The sequence below is a fragment of the Delphinus delphis genome, chromosome 2, assembly GCF_949987515.2.
Source record: "Delphinus delphis chromosome 2, mDelDel1.2, whole genome shotgun sequence".
NCBI lineage: Eukaryota > Metazoa > Chordata > Mammalia > Artiodactyla > Delphinidae > Delphinus > Delphinus delphis.
In genome coordinates this window covers 163,014,965-163,035,194 of record NC_082684.1, presented here as the reverse complement: position 1 = coordinate 163,035,194, position 20,230 = coordinate 163,014,965, and the positions used below count along the sequence as shown (strand labels likewise).

General features: G+C 35.1%; 1 protein-coding gene across 1 annotated transcript in view; it reads right to left on the bottom strand.

Annotated features, from left to right (window-relative positions):
* Window positions 1-20,230, bottom strand: part of MALRD1 (MAM and LDL receptor class A domain containing 1) — a 593,611-nt gene that overhangs the window by 84,537 nt on the left and 488,844 nt on the right. Inside the window, exons 36-37 of the mRNA XM_060003111.1 lie at window positions 14,234-14,359; window positions 7,782-7,848 (exon numbers count right to left, since the gene is read on the bottom strand). Of these exons, the coding sequence (XP_059859094.1) occupies window positions 7,782-7,848; window positions 14,234-14,359 (193 nt within the window). The remainder of the gene's footprint in view (window positions 1-7,781; window positions 7,849-14,233; window positions 14,360-20,230) is intronic.

Here is a 20,230-nt window from a genome sequence, read left to right as displayed (position 1 = left end):
AAAAGCTTTATTCTTACATCCAGATTATAGAGGAATTCACCATGTATGTAAATGGTCTTAAATTCACCCTAGTATGTATAATTTCATTTTGAATTCTGATCTACCTGAAGTTTATTTTTATGTGTGTATGGCGTGAGGTGTGGTTCTAATTTTTATCTTTTTCCAAATAGCTAACTAGTTGCTCCAACACTGCTTGAAAGTCTATCCTGTTCAGTGACTTAAGATGCCATCTTTACCATTTACTGAATTTTCATGTGCAATTGGATATATTTCTAGAATTTTTACTCTATTCTGTTAGTCTGAAATGTCTATAATGCCTATTCAAGTTCCTGTACCACATTGCTTTAATAATAAGGACTTAATTCTGTTTATTCTAGGGCTACTCAGCCTCTAGTAGCTTGTCTTTTTCAGTGTTTAACCAGTTAATTCCATGTGTATTTTTCCATGGGAACTTTAGTACCAAATTGTTTACCCCAATTTGTGGGTATTTTTGTAGGGATTGTGTTAAATTTGTAGATTAACCGAGGGAGAACCAAGGTCCTTAAGATGTTGCGTCAGCTACCCAGAAAAGGAAAATGTCTTTCTACTTGTTTAAGACTTTTGGGATTGTTTTTCAATCATACAGGTTTGCTTTTATTTTTTAAATTTATTCCTAAATATTTTATCTTTTTATTTTTGTTGTGAGTAGGGTTTCCTTTTCCACTTTTTCCTCTAGTTTTGTGTATACAGACTATTGATTTCTGAATGCTAATTTTATATCCTCCAAACTTATTGAATTGATTTTAACTTTTGAATTAATATTTATGATTATTTTCTAAGGTTTTCCAGGCATACTATCATGATAATTTAACTTCTTTCCTAATTTTTATGCTTCTTTTTTTGTTATTTTGTCTTGTTTTATTTTTGGTCAAATTGTATTGACTACTATCTCTCATAAAAATGTTAAATATCAGTGAAGATAGTGGTCATATGTGCCTTGTTCCTAACATCTTCATGGAAATGCCTTTTGTGATTCTCTATTAAGATGCTGATTTAGGAATAAAGAATTTATTTTTTATAATGTCAAGGAAGCATCAATTGGATATCAATTCATATTTTCCTTAATGCTTTTTTTGAAAAGACTTAAGACCTTTTTTTAAAACCCTGGAGAAAATCGTAATAGATTTCTTTGGCTCTCTGCTTTCAGAAGTCTAATGCTTGACTAATCCCTTTTCCTTATTATTTGGTCTTTTTCCCTAGAGGTCATGCGGATATTTTTCTTTGGTTTAGAGCTTAATATTTTTACTAGGATATATCATGGAGTTGCTAGGTTTGTGTCAAATTTCCCAGGTAACTGTTGACCCTTTCATTATGTAAATTCAGGTTTTCTTTCATTGCTGAAAGTTTTCTTGGATTATAGTTTTAAATATTAATTCTGTTCCATTGTTTTGTTTTTCCTTTTTAGGGACTCAAACTGCAGTTGATCTTTGAACAACTTGGGGTTTAAGAGCTCCAACTCCTGCACAGTTGGAAATCCATGCATAACTTTACGGTCAGCCCTCTGCATTTGAAGTTCCACATCCTCAGATCCAAGCGTTCATGAAACGTGTTGTACTGTAGTGCATATTTTTTGGAAAAAATCTGCATGTAAGTGGACTTATAATCTGCATATAAGTTGTGTGCAGTTCAAATCCATGTTGTACAAGGGTCAACTGTACATCCATATTCTTTGTCTTCCACTTCAAATACTTTCTCTTTGATTCTTTTTACTTAATCTCATTTTCATTCCCTTGGTTATTTCCCCACCTTTGTTCACAATTCCTTAATAAATTTAATTTGAATATGTCCTCCCTTGGGAGAACTGTAATTTAGTCTTTCTTTTTTATTTAATTTTTTTCCTGAGTTCCATTGATTCTTATTCGATTCTTACTGTTTTGTTGTCCATTTGTACTTAGACTTTGAATTTCTCAATTAAGAGTTTTTTCCAATATCCTTAAATGTTTTTTCTGACAATATTTAATTTACTTTGGAGTTGGGATCTTAGAGTATTTTCTTTTTTGCTTCATCTTTCTTTCTTTCTTTCTTTCCTTCTTTCTTCATTTTTCTCTTTCTTTCTTTTTTTGGTGGAGGAAGGAGAGTGTTCATAAGCTAAATTTTATTTTAAACAGTGGTTTTGTAGAGATGGAAATTGCATTTATTTTTCATTTCAAGCCTAGGGCTGTAATGAGGTAGTTTACAAGATTCCTAGTTTAAGAGCACCCTCTTCTGTCATTGTACAATTCCCAGAGCTTCTTTAATGGGTGACATTTTTCTTTTTTGGTATCCATGCTGTCCTACAAACTGTAGAGTAATTTCTTTTTAGTATAATGAGCACATCATAGGCTCACTCAATATATTGGGTTGGCCAAAAGATTAGTTTGGGTTTCTCCGTAAGATGTTATGGAAAAACCCAAATGAACTTTTTGGCCAACCCAATACTCCTTGCAGCACACATAGAAAGTACCCAATAGTTCCTCTGTGGTTGATAGTTTGGGTTATGGTGAGGTCATATGCTCATATCAATAATTTAAGAACATATTTAAAAGTATTGATATTTTTTCCTTGAAACTTCAGAACTTTCTATTTGTATTCATTTGTTCATCCTTCATTCAATATATCATTCAAATGGTTCTTACAATGTCAGGTATGAATTTGGTACTAGTCATGAAAAGCTATGGAAAACATACCTTTTGAAGACTATGGTCTTCAAAATGTTTGCCCACACACCCTAAAAGAGTTTTTGAAAAAACTTTGTAGTCCCTTTAATTTTAAGTCAAAGTTAAATTTTTTTCATCTTCAAGAAATTGCAAAGGATGCACTCTCCAGGCTACTATAAATAAAACTCTTAGACTGCTCAAATGTAGACACTGAAATGTAAATACCATAGTGATTGGATACACATCATCTTCCAACAAAAAATACATGAAGACATTTGCCTTTAATATTTAGAATTTTTAATAGTTCCTTTTCCTCCTTAAACTACTATTTTGATTTCCCTTTCCAACTGATTTTTATCCTTCATATTATAGATTATTTTTTAAAATTTTCAGTGAGCATAACTGTCTAAGAGTTTATCCTTACATATAGAACTAGTAAAAATTGGGAAAAACAAAATTTGATAGTCATACAAAATAAAATTGCATTGGAAATATATTTCTTAATAGGATAGGTAGGGCAGGTTTTAAATAGGTAATTTCGTAAAACAAACACTTGTAAAAAAACATAATGAGGGAAGCAATAGCGGAGCCCGGAAGGAGCAATGAGCCATTCTTCCTCGTTGGTATGGGAAAGGATTCCCAGAGAAAATGCCATTTATATTGGATCTTAAGCATTAAAAGGCATCCTTTGGGAAAATAGGGTAGAAAAAGAAAACTCTAGGCAGAGGGAACAGTGTGTGCAAAGCTTGGAGAAAGAGGAGAAGACCACCTGTCAAGGCAAAAGATCTTTTTGGACATGTTAAATTTGTGATGCCTGTTAGATATCCAGATGTGATCTGGTGTCTTTTTGGGGACTGAATTTAAGAATGTGGAATTTAGTGGAATAGGTTTGGGCTGCTGATAGATTGTATTCAAAGCCAATAAATTAACCCAAGCTTAGATGAGATCATATAGTAAGTGAGGGTAGGAAGAAAAGAGAAGAATTTCAAGCACTGAGGATTGGAGTACTACAATATTGCAGGAAAGGGAAGGAACAAGTAAAGAACACTGAGAGTGATGGCCAGTGATATCCCCCAAATCAGGTAAAGAAAAAGGGTAATTCACTCTCAAATACTCCCATGTAGAGAAGGTAAGAAATGAGAAATTACCATTTTTATTGCCTTTTAAATCCCAGGTTAAAGTGCCTTTCTAATATAAGGGTTTCCTAGAAATGGTATTTAAAATTTCCGAAAGGTATTTTTTTTTTGTCACCCGTCTATGTTTTATTTCTTTTGGATATCTAGGAATTTTTGCTTTCTGTATTTTGTTACTATGTCATTTGATACACAGAGAGTTTTGCCTATTGTAACTTTTTAGAGTGTATCATTTTAATTTAAAATGATATAGCCTTTTAAAAACGATATAGCCTTTAAAAAATGTGCTTATACTATAATTCTGTGGGGTTTTTGATATTAATAAGGTCATTACTGTGTATTTTTATTAGCCAAATCATTTTTTCTTACCTTTTGTTTCAGTCCTTCTTCTAGATATATTTCTTGTTTAAAATGAAATTATGCATGAAATATAATATAAAATGTTTATGTAATAAGAATATATATGAAATAAATATATATAGTAAAATTCTATATATGTATATAATTATATATGTATTTTAAATCTGATGCTGCTTCCTATGTCTCTCTTTTAGCCTGGCTAACTGATTTTCTTTTCTTTCTTGTAACCTCTTTCCTGCCCTCCATATTAATTTGGAATTTATATTACATAGCTCACTCTATTTTTCTAATAAACATATTGGTATAATTGAAATAATGATCGAGCCTCCTTAAGTGAGGAATAATTTACCTCTTTCAGCTCACGGTTTGTGTCTTCAGCCCTCAAACATGCCAAGTTGTTAATGTTTCTCAAGTAATGGAAAACCATGGTTCACCTAGTAGTTTCTACTCCTGTGGATAATTACAAGCTCCCAGCAACACAAATGACCTTATACATTCTCCTTCCTCTGGATTATAGATAAAACCTTAGATTTCAAGAGGAAATCCAAAGGTTTTTGTGAGAGGCTTCCTCAGGAAACCATGAAATTCTTGTATTCACAATGGCCTGGATGAGAGGCGGGCTTTGGCCTTCTGTCCTTACTTCTTTGGGTGACAAAGACAATGAATTCCCACTCTTGGGAATAAGAGAATAGGGCTTGACATAAAGCCAAAACCTTTCCACAGTGCCCTATAGTTACTCTAAAACTATATTCTAAAGCTGTCTTCACTTAACCTTAAATCCAAAAATGAGTACCTGTATGTGACAAATGAACTGGACACTAAATTTAATTGGAAATGAATCTGACACTAAGTGCAATTAGAAATAATTTAATCATTATTTGGCATTTCATTAAGACACATTATGCTTAAAGTAAGGAATTGTGCAAGGATAAGTCAAAGGATGGGTATTGCAAGATACTGTGAAACAAAATATTCAAGAACCAAATGACCAGGACTTCCCTGGTGGCACAGTGGTTAAGAATCCCCCTGCCAACGCAGGGGACATGGGTTCCATCCCTGGTCTGTGAAGATCCCACATGCCGCAGAGTGACTAAGCCCGTGAGCCACAACTACTGAGCCTGCGCTCTAGAGCCCGTGAGCCACAACTACAGAGCCCGCGTGCTGCAACTACGAAGCCCACGAGCCTACAGCCTGTGCTCCACAACAAGAGAAGCCACCGCAGTGAGAAGCCCATGCGCCGCAACGAAGAGTAGCCCCTGCTCGCTACAACTAGAGAAAGCCCGCACACAGCAATGAGGACCCAAGGCAGCCAAAAAATAAATAAATAAAATAAATTTACTAAAAAAAAAATAAGAACCAAATAATCTGTAGTAGGATTAATGGGGTTAATTAAATGATGACAAGCCCATATATTAAATACTATATACTACACAGCATAAAACAGTGGCATAATAATACTGATGGCTAGCATTCCTGTAATGTCTTTTATGTGTCAGGCTCTGTGCAGAATGTCTTACATATATTAACCCCTCTAAATCTCATAACTGCTCTATGAGGTAAGTGCTGTTATTTTCTCCATCTTACCAAAGAAGAAGCAGAAACACAGTCAGATTGAGGGATTTACCCAATATTAGACAGCTGGTAAGTAGTGGATCTAGAGTCATGTTTACTGACGTGGAAGAACAGCATGATATTTCATGAAGAGATTAAAAAAAACACAGCACAAAGTATACTGCAAAGTGTAATTCACATTTCAGTAAGAAATAAATGTGCGCTCGTGTGTGCATGTTTGTGAAAGGAAAGCCACATGGATATAAGCCATATACTACTCAAGAGTAGGATTTAGATGTTGGGATTTCTACTTTTTGCCTCATACACTATTTTATGCTTTTAAAAAATTTTATTGCAATACACATGTATCACTTTTGCAGTTCACAATTTAAAGAAATAAAAATTTGAATGAAGAGACTACCATATTATACTATGAAAAAAATATTCAAAAGTCTCTTTTTTTCACCCCGACATAGCAGAAAGCACTCAGTCCAGACAGTTATTTTGATGGTAATTACAGTTATTTAGCTATTTGCAAAGTATTATTTACTATCAAAAGTAACATATTAAAATACTTCATTAGCTTTCTGGTTAGTGAATTCCTTTATACATTTTGCTGCATTAATTTCCTTTCTTTGGTCCTTCTCTCTGTCAATCCTCCTGTCACATCTCCTCCCCACATTAGAGTTTTCTCACTTGAGAGAAAGAAGTTTCGAACATCACCATCTGGATTTCAATTTTTAAAGTTTATTTAAGTACATGAGGATGTTGCCAAGAACGCAAAACTCTTTGCTTGCTCAGCTGAGACTAACTACAGCGGGGAGCTTTCCTGTCTAACCATCAGGGTTAGAGAAGACAAAAATTCAAATGTCCTTACTGTAAACAGCTGACACCAAATAACATGACCCACTCAGTTGATGCTTAATAAACATTTACGCCATCATTCTCAATTTCTTCCAGGAGACTTTTAGAAATTAATATTACTTATTCTGTATTGCCATCAAGTTATAGTTTGTGGTAAGTTAATTTCCATGGAAACCGATACAGGGAAAAGTATAATTTTGCTAAGATGTTGTGAGATAAATTATGTAGTGCATTTGAGAGCCAAATACTTTGAGAAACCCATTAATATTTCCATTTCAACAATGTTAAAACAGTGTTATATTTCATCATAAAATTTTTTGTTGTTGTTCTACTTGGTAGAGGTTTTTGCATTTTTTAGGGATAAACAACTTTTCCTAAAATATGAGTGTTGACTCAGAAGGATATAAGAATGTAAACAACTATTAATCAGTTTTTTTTCCAGATACTCCTGCGTGCTTTGTTATGACTTGAGTATCAACCTGAAACCATTTCTCTAATAAGCAAGGTAATATATCCATCCGTCTGTTAGACTAACAAGTCATAAACACAAATATAATGGAATATGCATCATTTCCTTTAGAATTTATGAAACAGTTTGCACAATTTCCTAAAGGGTGAGCGAAAAAAAAATCAAGTCGTCTTTGATATGCAGTATAAATAATTCCCAGAAGAAATCACAAGGACTGTTTTTGTTTATTTTTGCTTTAAGTAGGCACGTATGTTCCTTATCTGTACCTTAACCTTAGCTACTCATAAGCATCCACTGAAAAAACCGGAAAAAGCTTCTATTTATGAATTAATTTTATCCTTGTCTTGTGAGAAAATAAAAATATGGAATTTGAAATAAAAAGGGAGATAGGAAATACAGACACTAAGTTCATCTGAAACAGGATGATACCCATATAAAACATTTTATAACCTTACATAAATATTAAAAAAAGGAATAATGAGTACTATTAGAGCCATCTGTCCCACACAATATAAAATGTTGAGAGACATAAAATCATGTGAAATAACTGATATTTTTCTAAAATACACTTACATCTTCCTTTCTCTTCTTCAGACAGATAAGTGTAAATGGTGTCGTTATCCACTATTTTTACCTTAATAACCACATGTTCATTCATTAGATCAGCCTCAAGAAAAATAAAACGACAACAATACATGTTAAAAAAAAAAAAAAGGCAATGGTTCTTACCGACACACAGGACCGTTTTTCTCCACTACACAAGTCCCACCATTTCTGCAGTAACCTCTTGGACACTCTAAAACGAAGCATCCGAAAACCCACAGTTAATTATAAATATTACTAGGAAGAAGGAGAACGTATTACTGTTAGTCGTTGCATTAAATCTAATCATGGAGAGTAAATTGCTTCTAGTTGCTAAAAGCACAGAATTCTTTCAGGTTACTTTCCTGTACCCCCCAAATTTGTTCGATGCCGCCTGCTGCCCTGGACGTGTTCATCCTCTTTACATGCGCAGTGCTTGACCACAAGAGACTTCTTTTCTCCCGTGGATTACGTACAATCTACTTATTTAGAATGTCTGCATGACATATTTGCGATTACCCTGAAATGTGTCCTTTACTGAAACATTTCTTCAGCTCCACACTGCTGTCACTGTACCACGGCAGATAAATGCTTTGCATGGGTGACTGTCATTTTGATAAGATGTCACTTGTGTGCACGCTCTTGTCCTAGCTCCACGTCCGTGACAGATGTCAGCACAGCTCAAATGGATCCTCGATGCCCTGGCCCTGCTTGTTTTGCTGCTCGTATCATTCCTGAGTTCTAGGTTAGCATGAACATTCATTTTCAAAGGTGGTTTGTTTATAGGTTAAAAAGAAGCTAAATAGTTTCACGCAGTCACGGTTGTAGAAGTGATTAGTGATTTCAACTCTTTCCTTTACACCGTCTCCTTGTACTGTCACTACAAAATCCTGATCCATTAAGACCTGTCAATTTCCTTACTTAATCCGCTAGTTACTCTTCTTGGCTTTTTTAACACCTCCTCTCTTGTAGGAGACCATTCTTCCCCGGTTGGGCTACCATAGCTCTAATACTTGATGGAAACCTACACTGCCTTTAGTTTGTAATTCAACACATCTATTCTGAGTCCCTGTTCAATGTCTGGCACTCGGCTAGGCACTGGATATGGAATGATAAATAATACAGGAAGCTTACACAGCTGTTAAGGCTGCGGGCACTGGAGCCAGACCACCTGAGTTGAAATTTCAGCTCAATTTATTAGCTGTGTGATACCGAGTAAGGTAACTAATCTCTCTGTGCCTCAGGTTTCTCTCTGTTAAACAGGGTTGAAAAACAGTTCCTATCTCACAGGGTTGTTGAGAATGTTAGAACACTAGGCTCATGGTATGTGTTTAAGAAATGCTGATCTAAAAATGATATAGGCACAGTCTCTGCTCTCACTGAACTTCCACCTTCATGGAGGATGCAAAAAAGTGACGAGGGGATTAAAATACAGTATTAAAAGTAGTCTAATTTGGGATGAATGTAACAAGGGTAATGGGAACACCAAGAGAGCACATAAGTCAAATTTGGGGAATAAGGAAAAGCTTTCTAGAAAAACTTTTACTTGGGCAGGTGTGCGTGCATGTGTGTGTGTGTGTGTGTGTGTGTGCGTACCTGTGTGTAAAGGTAAGCATACGGACACAGGCATGAGAAGACAGTGTGGTGTACTTGACAAACTGAGGGAAGTTCAGCCTGGTTGGATTGTTGGCAATATGAAGTATAGTAAGTATGAGAGAAGGTCAGAGACACACAGGGGCCAGATCATCTGGGTTCAGTGAGGAGTTTAAAGTTTATCCTAGGAGACCAGGATTTTAAGAAGGGAAGTAGTATGCTTTGTGCTTAGAAAGATAATTCTGGCTACAGAGTTTACAGTCAACAGAAGGGCCAAGAGTAAAATCTGAGAACACAGTTAAGTCTTTTGTAACAAATCCAGGAATGCCTGAACGAAAGGGATGGGGTGGAAGCGTTCACAGTTGTGGGAATTTATAAGATATTTAAATGTTGGGATTGAAACATCTTGGTGATTATTTGGGAAAGTCAAGGATGACGTTCAGATATCTGACTGGGCTCCTGGTTAATTGATGGCTTGATTCCTTGAGTTGGGGGATTTATGGGAAAAGGAAGATTTTAAAGAGAAAGATGCCGTGTTGTAGGTGCCTAAGGGACATTCGAGTGGAAGTATTCAGTGGGCAGGATTTGTAGGTCTGAAGCCAAGATGAAATATTAACACACAGAGAGAAGCCATTTACTTGGGTAGGGGAAGAATGATGATCGTGAGGCAGAGTAGGAAAGTAAAGAGGAGAAATAGAAACATTATGTAGGCAATATTCATTGAAGGAAAACGTAGGAGGATAGGGCGTCTCGAGAGAGTCAGATTGTCATGCCAGTCTCTGAATGCTCAGAAGGGGATACAAGAGGCATTAGGAAAGAGGAAAATAGGGAAGGAGGGAGGGTGCATTCTGGGAAAAAACTTGAAATATACCATGTATTTGGTATCTTGTTTGCTTCAAAAGTTTTCAGTGTTTTGCTTTCCCAGGGGTATATTTTCCATCTTGCCTTCCTCAAATCTTCCCATTTAACTGTAAGAAGGAAGTGCAGTGCTGGAGATGGGTGTAAAGAGCTACACCCCTTAGGCTTCGGGGGCAGACTCAGCTGAACAGAGCAAATGTGAAACTTCCTTCATAAACAAGAAATTAGCTGGTCTGACTAAAAATAGCCCATCAATATGATAAAGCATAAATAGATACATACCTTGTTAGAGGAACCATTTTATGGTTATTTTGGGCCTTAGGTACAATTTTAATCTTCCTCAAATAAGAGTTGTATTTTAGCAAAAAATCAGTAGAGTGTCTGATACTGCACAACATCAAAATATACACAGCTGCACATTTTTTTCTGGGGTCATTAAAATTTGCTTTGATGCCTGCTTTACATCAGAATGATTCTGTGGGAATCTAAATATGTATTTTCTTGCACGAGATAGTGGAGCACAGTGGAAACAACACAGGCATTGGCTGCAATAAAGAGTGAATCCTGGTGTTTGGGTGGACAGAAGATTTGTAGATTATCTCTGCGAGAAGTTTTTCTAAGTTTCTGCCTTAGACCCAGGTTCTTTATCCAGAAGATGGGAAGACACAGTACAAGTATTTTCATCTTTCATCTACTCAAAACAATTTACAGCAGAGAGCAGATGAAATGGGGAAAGACATGGGTACACTAGGTAGTAATGAAGAGACTAAATATTTTTAGTAGATAATAGTTGGGACCTAGAAATCCATAAGTGTAATATTAGAATTAGCACTATTATTGTCTCACTGCCTTGTACCCTCTTGAGTTGGTTGTTATGACCATGTGTCTGGAAGCCAATAGCACTCACAGTTAACTACGTGGAAATATCATTCTGTAAAGGAGTCACATTCAATCCCACTCTGGTGTGTTACTTTGGACGAGCAGAAAAACACATAGAAGCTGGACAAGTGATCAGTATAAAAACAAAAGTAACTTTTGAGCTTAAATCTAAATAATTTGCAGTTAGGCACACACACAAACATATATATATATATATATTTTTTTTTTTTCCTTCTAAATTGCATGGAGACTAGGGAAGTGATGGCTATTCCATGATGGACTGTTGGGAAGACTGATAATCATGTGAGTTCTGGTTTTTCCCTCTGTGATACTTGGTTTAGTTAATGAGTTATGTGTTGTCGTTGGGCTAGGTATTTTAGGTATAAGGTTCATCATGTTTAAAGTGAGGATGACCTTTTTTATAGGACTGTTGGGAGGATAAAATTAAATTTATTTATAACAATTTTACACTAGTGAATCGTATGCATAAAGTATTAAATGATTGTTCTCATCCATCTCTCTGTATTTGGAGGTTCTTTGAGTTTGCCATGAAACCTAATTTCTATTACCACTGCTCTCTCTCCAAATTCTTGTTTTTCTTTTCTTTTCCCTCTTCTATCATCATGATCACCATAACCACTACTGGTTACTGAAGACTTGCTCTATGTCAGAGACTGTCCCAAGAGTTATTACTGGTGTTACTTCATTTATTCCTCACAACATTATGTGGTATATCCCATACTTACGCTTTTTTTTTTTTTTTTACAGAGGAAGAAACTGGTCAATAATATAATGTGCTCAAGTTAATAGCAAGGGAGCACCAGATATTCATCTAAATTCTGGTCCTCTAATTCTAAAGCCTGTTAGTATAAAAATGTCAATTATTCAGTTCAGAATTTCTATCACCCCTTGTGTTTCTTGATATTATGGGATCAAGAACCCTTTTGAATTGTATGGTATTTATGCTTTGTCATGGATTAAATATATATATACACAATAAGCTACATGTAGTTTCAGGAGCTCCATGGATTATAAGAGTTCACCAGAAGCTTGTGCAGCAAACCAAATTCCTAGTGGGCACGGACTGTTTCTTTATCTTGAAATCTCAGCACAAGAACTGCAGGAGGGATTAACCATGTTTCAGAAACTTGAAGTAGCTTCATAGTACTTGTATGAGAAGTTTTGTGTTATGTTTTGGTTTGGTTTTCAAAAACTTCTGAAACTTTGTTAAGCTATATTGTTATTATTCATATATTAAGTTAATAATATCTCATCCTATAATTGTATATTTTTAGTGCCTTTCCCTAATTCTCCTTCAAACAGGTGATTATCATAATTACAGTATCACCTTAACATAACCTTTATTAACCTCTACTACTGCAAATGACTGGAAAAAGATTTTCAATTTACATTAACTCGGATGTATCCTGTTCAATAATTTGCTGTTGCCTAAGCAACCAAAAGTTGCAAATAATATGCCTTTTTAATGTAATTTGGGAATAGATAGGACTCACTGAAATATACTTAACCTGCAACACTCATGCAATGCCTGAGCTTGACGTTTTTGTTAATGACTTAAACCTTGAGGTGAGGGGAGACCAGATGCTCACCATCTGTTGTGTGACCACTGGGAGAATTACTGGATGCTGTAAGGACTGGCCTCATAAATGTCTATGAAATGCTGACCTTAAAAGAATATGATGCTTGAAAAGAGAGAGGAAGGTGGAATGTGCATGGGCACAGCATGGATGAGACTTAAAGGTTTTCTTAAAAACAGTGACTTTATCATATTTGATTGACAAACCAAAAAGCACAGAAAATATAAATAAGAGAATGCATAATGTAATACGGATCTTATTTCTGAGAACTGTTTCACTAGTTCTTTATTTCATTTTAACCCAATAGCTGTGGCAATATGACCTATACTTTGTAAATGAACTAAACGAATTGGTGAGTGACAGAAATGATGGACAACAAAAATGTGTTCTATATTATTACCTATAGGTTGTCTATCACGCAGGATGAATGACAGGTCTTCTGTTTTCTGTTTCTTTGTATTTTTAAATATAGAACATGTCAAAGCAGACAATGAACTGTAACATGTTACAATATATTTGTTCTCATATAGGTCTATCCTGAAGAAAATCTCATTTTTATGTAAATACGTTTGGGTACTGGACATAAGTGCTGTGTCTTAATAGTTTCAAAGAATGGAATTATCTCATTAATATCTTTCTTACTCTGAAGAGAGTAATAGAATTTCCTTCCGGGTATCTAATCTGATGTATAAGCATGCATAGTAGAGAAGTAATGCCAAAGAGCATTCATCTTCACGTATTTTATGGAATCAGATTTGTGCCCTTCTTGATTTCCCTTTGTGCTCATAAAACTCAGTGCTGCACAAGTACTCATTTTTAGTAGCATAAAAAAAGATATTTTTTGCACTATGATTTTATTTGAATTATCATGCTTTTGTCACTTATAACATTCTTCTATCTTGAAAGATACAAAAATATATTCTTTCCTACTTTTGATATGAAATATCCCCAATTTATTTAGAAAATACGATTGAATACATCCTTTATCACCAATTTATATTATTGTTTAGTTGTGACATTTACATTGCCCCTAACTATCTTTTATTTTATATATCTCCTGCACGAAATAAAAATTCAATTACTCAGGAGAGATGTTAACAATGGACTATAATAAATTAGAGACTATTAAAGCAGTTTTGATAAAAGTATAATCACAAAAACACATTATCAGATCTTATAAATGTTCTAGGGTCAGAAGAAAGAAAAATGTTTAAAAGTTAGTCTGAAGTTAAATAAATTGACTTTTAAGCATGACTAGATCACGCAAATAGGGAGCTCTTATGAAGAAGTGAGAAAAATTACAATTTAAAAAAATTAATAACATATTAGATTGTGTAGGGGTTTCCCTATTATAGAAAGCAGCAATTTGCATAGAAGAGATTAAATGCTAATGATGTTAAGTTATATTATATTAAATTAAAATGGTTTGATTTTTATTTCATGAACATGGTTTATGTAGAGTACACATGAATTCATTATATTATATACTTGTACATTTTTTATAAATGTAGCAAATTAATGTTAACATTCTTCCTGCCCCCAAACCAATAATAGTAATTCAATTATTCCATGCTTGATATTATTTAGAATTTCAAGTTTTAATATTTTTATTGTGTGCAGGTTAAGTTATTGGCTTATATTACAAAGAATATTTTAATGGATATACAGTACCTAAGCAGCTGGACTCATCAGGCTGGAAATCCATGCAGTCGGCAAAGCCATCACAGCGCTTGTGCACTGGGATACAGCTGTTAGAAGAGGCACACATCAAAGCTCCATCAGAACAATTTTCATTGGCTGAAAAAAAAACAATAATTATCATCGTTTTTAAAAAACAAATTTCTTCTAATAAAATAATAAGACCGTTTATTGTTTTACCCCTCATTTTGCTAGCCCTACATTTAAACTATATATTAGAGTTCTTGGTGAAGGAAACTTCAATTTATGAAATTAAAAATTTCTTCACAAAAAGTTTGTCCATAGAATCATCTCCCAGTTGTGCATTATGTCGTATTATTCGTGTATGTGTGTATAAAATGCATTGTATGTACTATATAGTCCAAACTGATTTTAGACTAGAGTCAACTTTAATAGCAAGGCAGATCTCTTTGTACTTCTGTTGCTCCCCTAACATCTCTATATTATGTGCAACTGAACTAACAGAGATTGTCATTTGTTTGAATGTTCATCCATTTCCAACTGGGTTATAAGTCATGGGTAGTCACTGGGTATCTGTTAGATCTGGGTAGTGATGCAGATCACTGCAGCCCAAGGTGATATGAGTATGTGCCTTTATAGCATTGCCAGTGCATGATGTAGGTATTTTACGAATTTCAGAGTCTCTTGTTGGCTTGATTTCAAGGGACAAGCATACATCTTGTGCATAGGACTTTGGTTGTTTCAGAAAATTGTCCTTATCAATGAACCCATCAATGATACTGACATTTCAATGGCAATCTATTTCTGCAAAGTACTTGACCTCTCTTGGATGCTACCCTTAGTCCTGTAACTGTTTTCTTGTGTTCCTTCCTCTTGCTCTCTAGTCTTTCCAGGATTATAACTTCCTGTAAGGCAGTGGACTGTTCTACACTCCTTTTACGAGTTAGGGCTAAACCAGAACCCTTCATTCCAGGCCACCATCATGCATTTCCAGTCTCCTGTTTGCTTCAGAACCTGCAAACCAGCAGGCTTGGTTCTATTCCAGTTTTGTTCCAGCCCTATATTAATCATGTCCCTGAGCCTTTTTAGGGTCATTTCTTCTATCTAGCATTGTTATGTGCTTGGAGTAGAGGGAAAGTGTCAAAGAATGAACCTACTGCACCATCTTGTCAGGATTTCTGGATCGATTTCAAAAGCACTAAATAATAATGATATTGATCTAAGCTGCATTCCTATTCCTGTTCCTTTGAGCCCTGGGTTTCTGCAGAGATATGTGGAAGGCAGCAGTGAAGAGCCAGGGCTTTCTGGCACTTACCCCAAGTTCAACAAGAATAGCTCTGCTTCTCTCTGATGCACTTAATGGTTTCATATACAATATCTTATTTGAATATTTTAACCCAAACCTATTGCCAAAAATTTAAAAAGGATTTATCTGGAAAGTTACTTCCACTAGAATAAAGACAATTAAGTTCAAATTTCTCAAGCTAAATTGATAGTTTAGAAGACTCAGGAGTAAATATTCCCATGCATGGGTCTTGCACAGATTTTGTCAGTTCGGTCACAAATTTTTCTTTTTTTAAAGTATATTTATGGGCTGGAAGGAGTTGTTTATTTGAGTTATCATAGGTTACTGACAAAGTTCAGCTTGAGAACCGCCTATCAAAATTTATTGTCAAGTGGAACATAAAAATGTTTTTTAAGGCACCCGATGTACATTGCAGCACTATTTACAATACCCAGGACATGAAAACAAACTAAATGTCCATCAACAGAGGAATGGATAAAGATGTGGTACATATATACAGTGGAATATTACTCAGCCGTAAAAAAGACCAAAACAATGCCATTTGCAGCAATGTGGATGGACCTAGAGATTGTCATACTGAGTGAAGTAAGTCAGACACAGAAAGCCAAATATCATATGATATCGCTTATATGTGGAATCTTAAAAAAGGATATAAATGAACTTATTTACAAAACAGAAGTAGAGGGACAGATATAGAAAACAAACTTATGGTTACCAGAGGATAAGGAGGGAGAGGGATAAACTGGGAGGTTGGGATGACATATACACACTGCTATATATAAAACAGGTAACTAATAAGAACCTACTGTATAGCACAGGGAACTCTACTCAATACTCTGTAGTGACCTATATGGGAAAAGAATCTAAAAAAAGAGTGGATATATGTATATGTATAACTGATTCACTTTGCTGTACACCTGAAACTAACACAACATTGTAAATCAGCTATACTCCAATAAAAAATTAAAAAAAAAGAGTATGTATTTCCATTGACTAAAAGTGCTGGGTCTGAAAAATTAAAGTGATACTCCTCATTGAGCAATTCTTCCTGCTAGAACATTAATTCACACCAATAAATATTATTGAGGTGCCACTATAAGTAAGACATTATGCTTAGCACTTCCACTGGTGAGTGCAGGAGAGAAATTTTTAAAAACAGTAACCAAAACATATACAGCAACAAAAGCAAGATAACAATATAAGAATGATTAATGGTTCAAAATAATAATAAGAGAAATGTCATACAGCCAGACTTAGAAAAGCATTGGTATAGATAAGTATGATAAAAATAAGAGATTCCTTTAGCATAGGGAAGTCTGTAAAGGGTGAAAGTAAGAATAGAGTCTTGAGATATGTTTTAAATTTTAATGTTTCCAGAGAATAGCCATTTACCAGAGTGGGAATCAAGTCTACAGATTGGGAATCAATAAGTTTGATACTAGAACAGTGAGTAAAAGCAGTTTGCCTTGGACTGGGGAGTTTGTGTGAAGAGGTAGGACAGACAAATCTAAAAAATGAGGCTGAAACCGGATTGTAGAAATGGCTAAGATGCCAGGAGAAGAGATGATCTTTAAGCTTTTCCAAAGGGTGACATAATTTAGGATATGTAATACATCAACAAGATAAATAATATTCCAAACCAAGTAAACTAAAAAATAGAATAATTTTCCAACTCCTATTAGATGAAGAGATGTTTGTAAAAAATGAATGTGTGAATATATACATGCCTCAGTATATCCATGTATGTGTATGTATACATATTTTCTTATCATTGTTTTTCATTGCAAGGAGCTGAGGGACCATACAAGATAATAGTTTTATGATTTTAAACAATATAATGTGTTGAAATTTGTATACAAAGATGAGACATACTCACCTACTTGTAAAGCATTATTTTGGACCCTTCTTCTCTCAGAAATACTAATCCAATCCTTAACCTAATTTCCAGTGTGACTGAGAGCTTATTTTCAAGTTGACTGTACAATGAAGAGTTCTAACTTGTAAGCGGTATAAATGCTCAACTATGGCCCAAACAGCATTGAAACACATAAAAAGTATATAAGAAAATAAATGGTTTCATTTGTAGAAAGTTTTACTTTTTTATCGAAAGTTTAGTTTAGATAGTTAAAAACTGGCCTTTCACTTTATGAAATTTGAAACTAAAATCTTAGTTTCTGTGGCATTTTAAATGGTATAACGTTAAAGTTAGTATTTATTAATTTCCTTTTGAAAGTGGGTTGAGGGCTTCCCTGGTGGCGCAGTGGTTGAGAGTCCGCCTGCCGATGCAGGGGACACGGGTTCGTGTCCCGCTCCGGGAAGATCCCACATGCCGCGGAGCGGCTAGGCCCGTGAGCCATGGCCGCTGAGCCTGCACGTCCAGAGCCTGTGCTCCACAAAGGGAGAGGCCCCAACAGTGAGAGGCCCATGTACCGCAAAAAAAGAAAAAAAAAAAAGTGGGTTGAAAATAAATTATGTATGCAATTAATACTTATTGACACCTATACAGCAAAGGACTGAATGCAGCAAAGCAAATGGAATCATTAGTTTCTTTTTATCCTCCATTATTAACACATACACAACAAAAACATTTTCCAAAATTAGTCCAAATAAGTTATAAATAAAATTTATAGGAAGTTCAGGCTTCAAAATGTTACCCTGGACAATACCTACTTTTGCCACATTCTCTTTCAAACATTATGGTTTAATGTCTATAAAAATACTTATTTCAATCTGTCATCATCCTAGAGGTTCATACTCTTTCTAATCGAAATAAACTAAGTAACACAGAGAATTTTATGGCTTTTAGCTCATTCACTCAGGTAGATGATACATTAAAGATAAACAATTCGTGAATGGCTCATCGGAGTTACTTCCATAAAGCAAAACCCCTTTTGAAGATTATAGTTGCTGCATAAGAAATATACACAGAAGTAAGGCACGTATGACTATGGGTGTATATCCATTTACTACTAAAATGAAACTCATGTATGTAGCAGATTAAGGTTTCTAACAGCAAAGAAACTATGATCTTGGCCATGGGAATAAAGGCTACAAGCCCTTCAAGGCAGACACACACGTGGCATGGAGCAGGATGGATATGTGTTCTATCCCTGAACTAACACCAATCACTACTCTTATTGAAATATCTTAGCAGCTTAAATAATTTTAATAAAACTATAAATATAATTTAAAGTGGAAAGGATAACAATGTATTACGTCTGTATTATGTACTTTACCATATTAATTCATTTAATTCTCCAATACCTCTGTAAAAAAGACTTGATCTCTATGATTTTAATGTTGAGTAAACTGAGGAACACTCTTGTTAGAAGCTGTCAGATGCAGAGGATGATCTTTACAGTGTGATGGAGAAGCACCAAAGGATGTTGAGATCCTAGCTAACAAATTGAAAGTCCAATAATAAAACTGTGGATGGTCAAGGCTGGTCCACAAGTCTTAGGAGCATGATCCATTCCCAATCTTCAGAAGTGACGCTCCACTTGATAAGACGTATTGACTACTATTGGAACATAAAGTTAGATAGTAGGAAAACTATGCACTTCTCCATCTGTTTTTCCCATTCTCTCTATTATTGATGGATAATGTGCCTCTCCTGAGCCATTCTCCATCTTCTCTCCCTGCTCTGAGCCCTGGGAGGTTGAACTCTAAGGATACATCAACGTGCTTCTTTGCCTTCTAGCTTTGGTTGGGTTTGCTTGATAGGTAGCACCAGCAAGACGTTGATGCAGAGAGAAGAGACTGTGAGATTACCACTGGTTAGCGGCTCCGTAACCAAACGCCACTCCTTTTAGCAGGTAGCTCTCCTTGACTCTAGATTCAGGCAACTGTTCCCTCCTCTCACATCCTTTGTTCTATGAATGATAAAAGGCCCCGCTGTTACTATTCCTTATGATTTCCCTATGCATATTATTTCCTTAATAAATAATCCCTTTATTAAAACAATCTCAACGTGCCATCTATTTCTTGTTAGGATATTGACGGATACATCTGATGAAATCAAAATCTTCTTGGTGAATAGATTGCTATCAGAGGAATATCAATGAGAAGAATGTTCCTGGTTTTGTGTTATTTTCCTATATAATTAAACCATACTTATTTTTCCATTTATTTTAGGGAAAGGAAATATTTTTGGTGAAGTATCACTTCAGTGTATAAAAAAACATGTTTCCAGTGGAAAGACAACATTAAATATGAATTATTTTTAAATTTGGACTTATCACATGCTTTGTTTGAGCATTCTGATCACTAAACATGTATTTTTGCAAGAATAAAAGGCTTTCAAATATCAATTGCTATCGATTTTCCAGCATAAAATTGCAAACTTCTCAGAATTCTATTCCTACAACATTTAACTATGTGCAAGCCTCACAAAATCAACAAACCAAAGAACCAAACCTCTTATTTTATCCTAGACCCCACTCGAAATGCCAACTTCTTGAAGTTTTCTGTAGCCGGCTTCCCTCTGCCATTTCCCATCTTCTCCACAAAAGACTGACATCACAATTCTGCTCCAAGACCACCAGCAACCATTTGTGCTTTTTCCCAGTCTGTATTTTTTTAGTCCTAATCTTACATGATCTCTCAGACACGTCTGAACCTTTGAATACTCTCTGATACGTAGGCTTTCTACCTTTAATTGAAGATCATCACTCTCTTTTGGTTGCCCTCCTATGTCTATGACC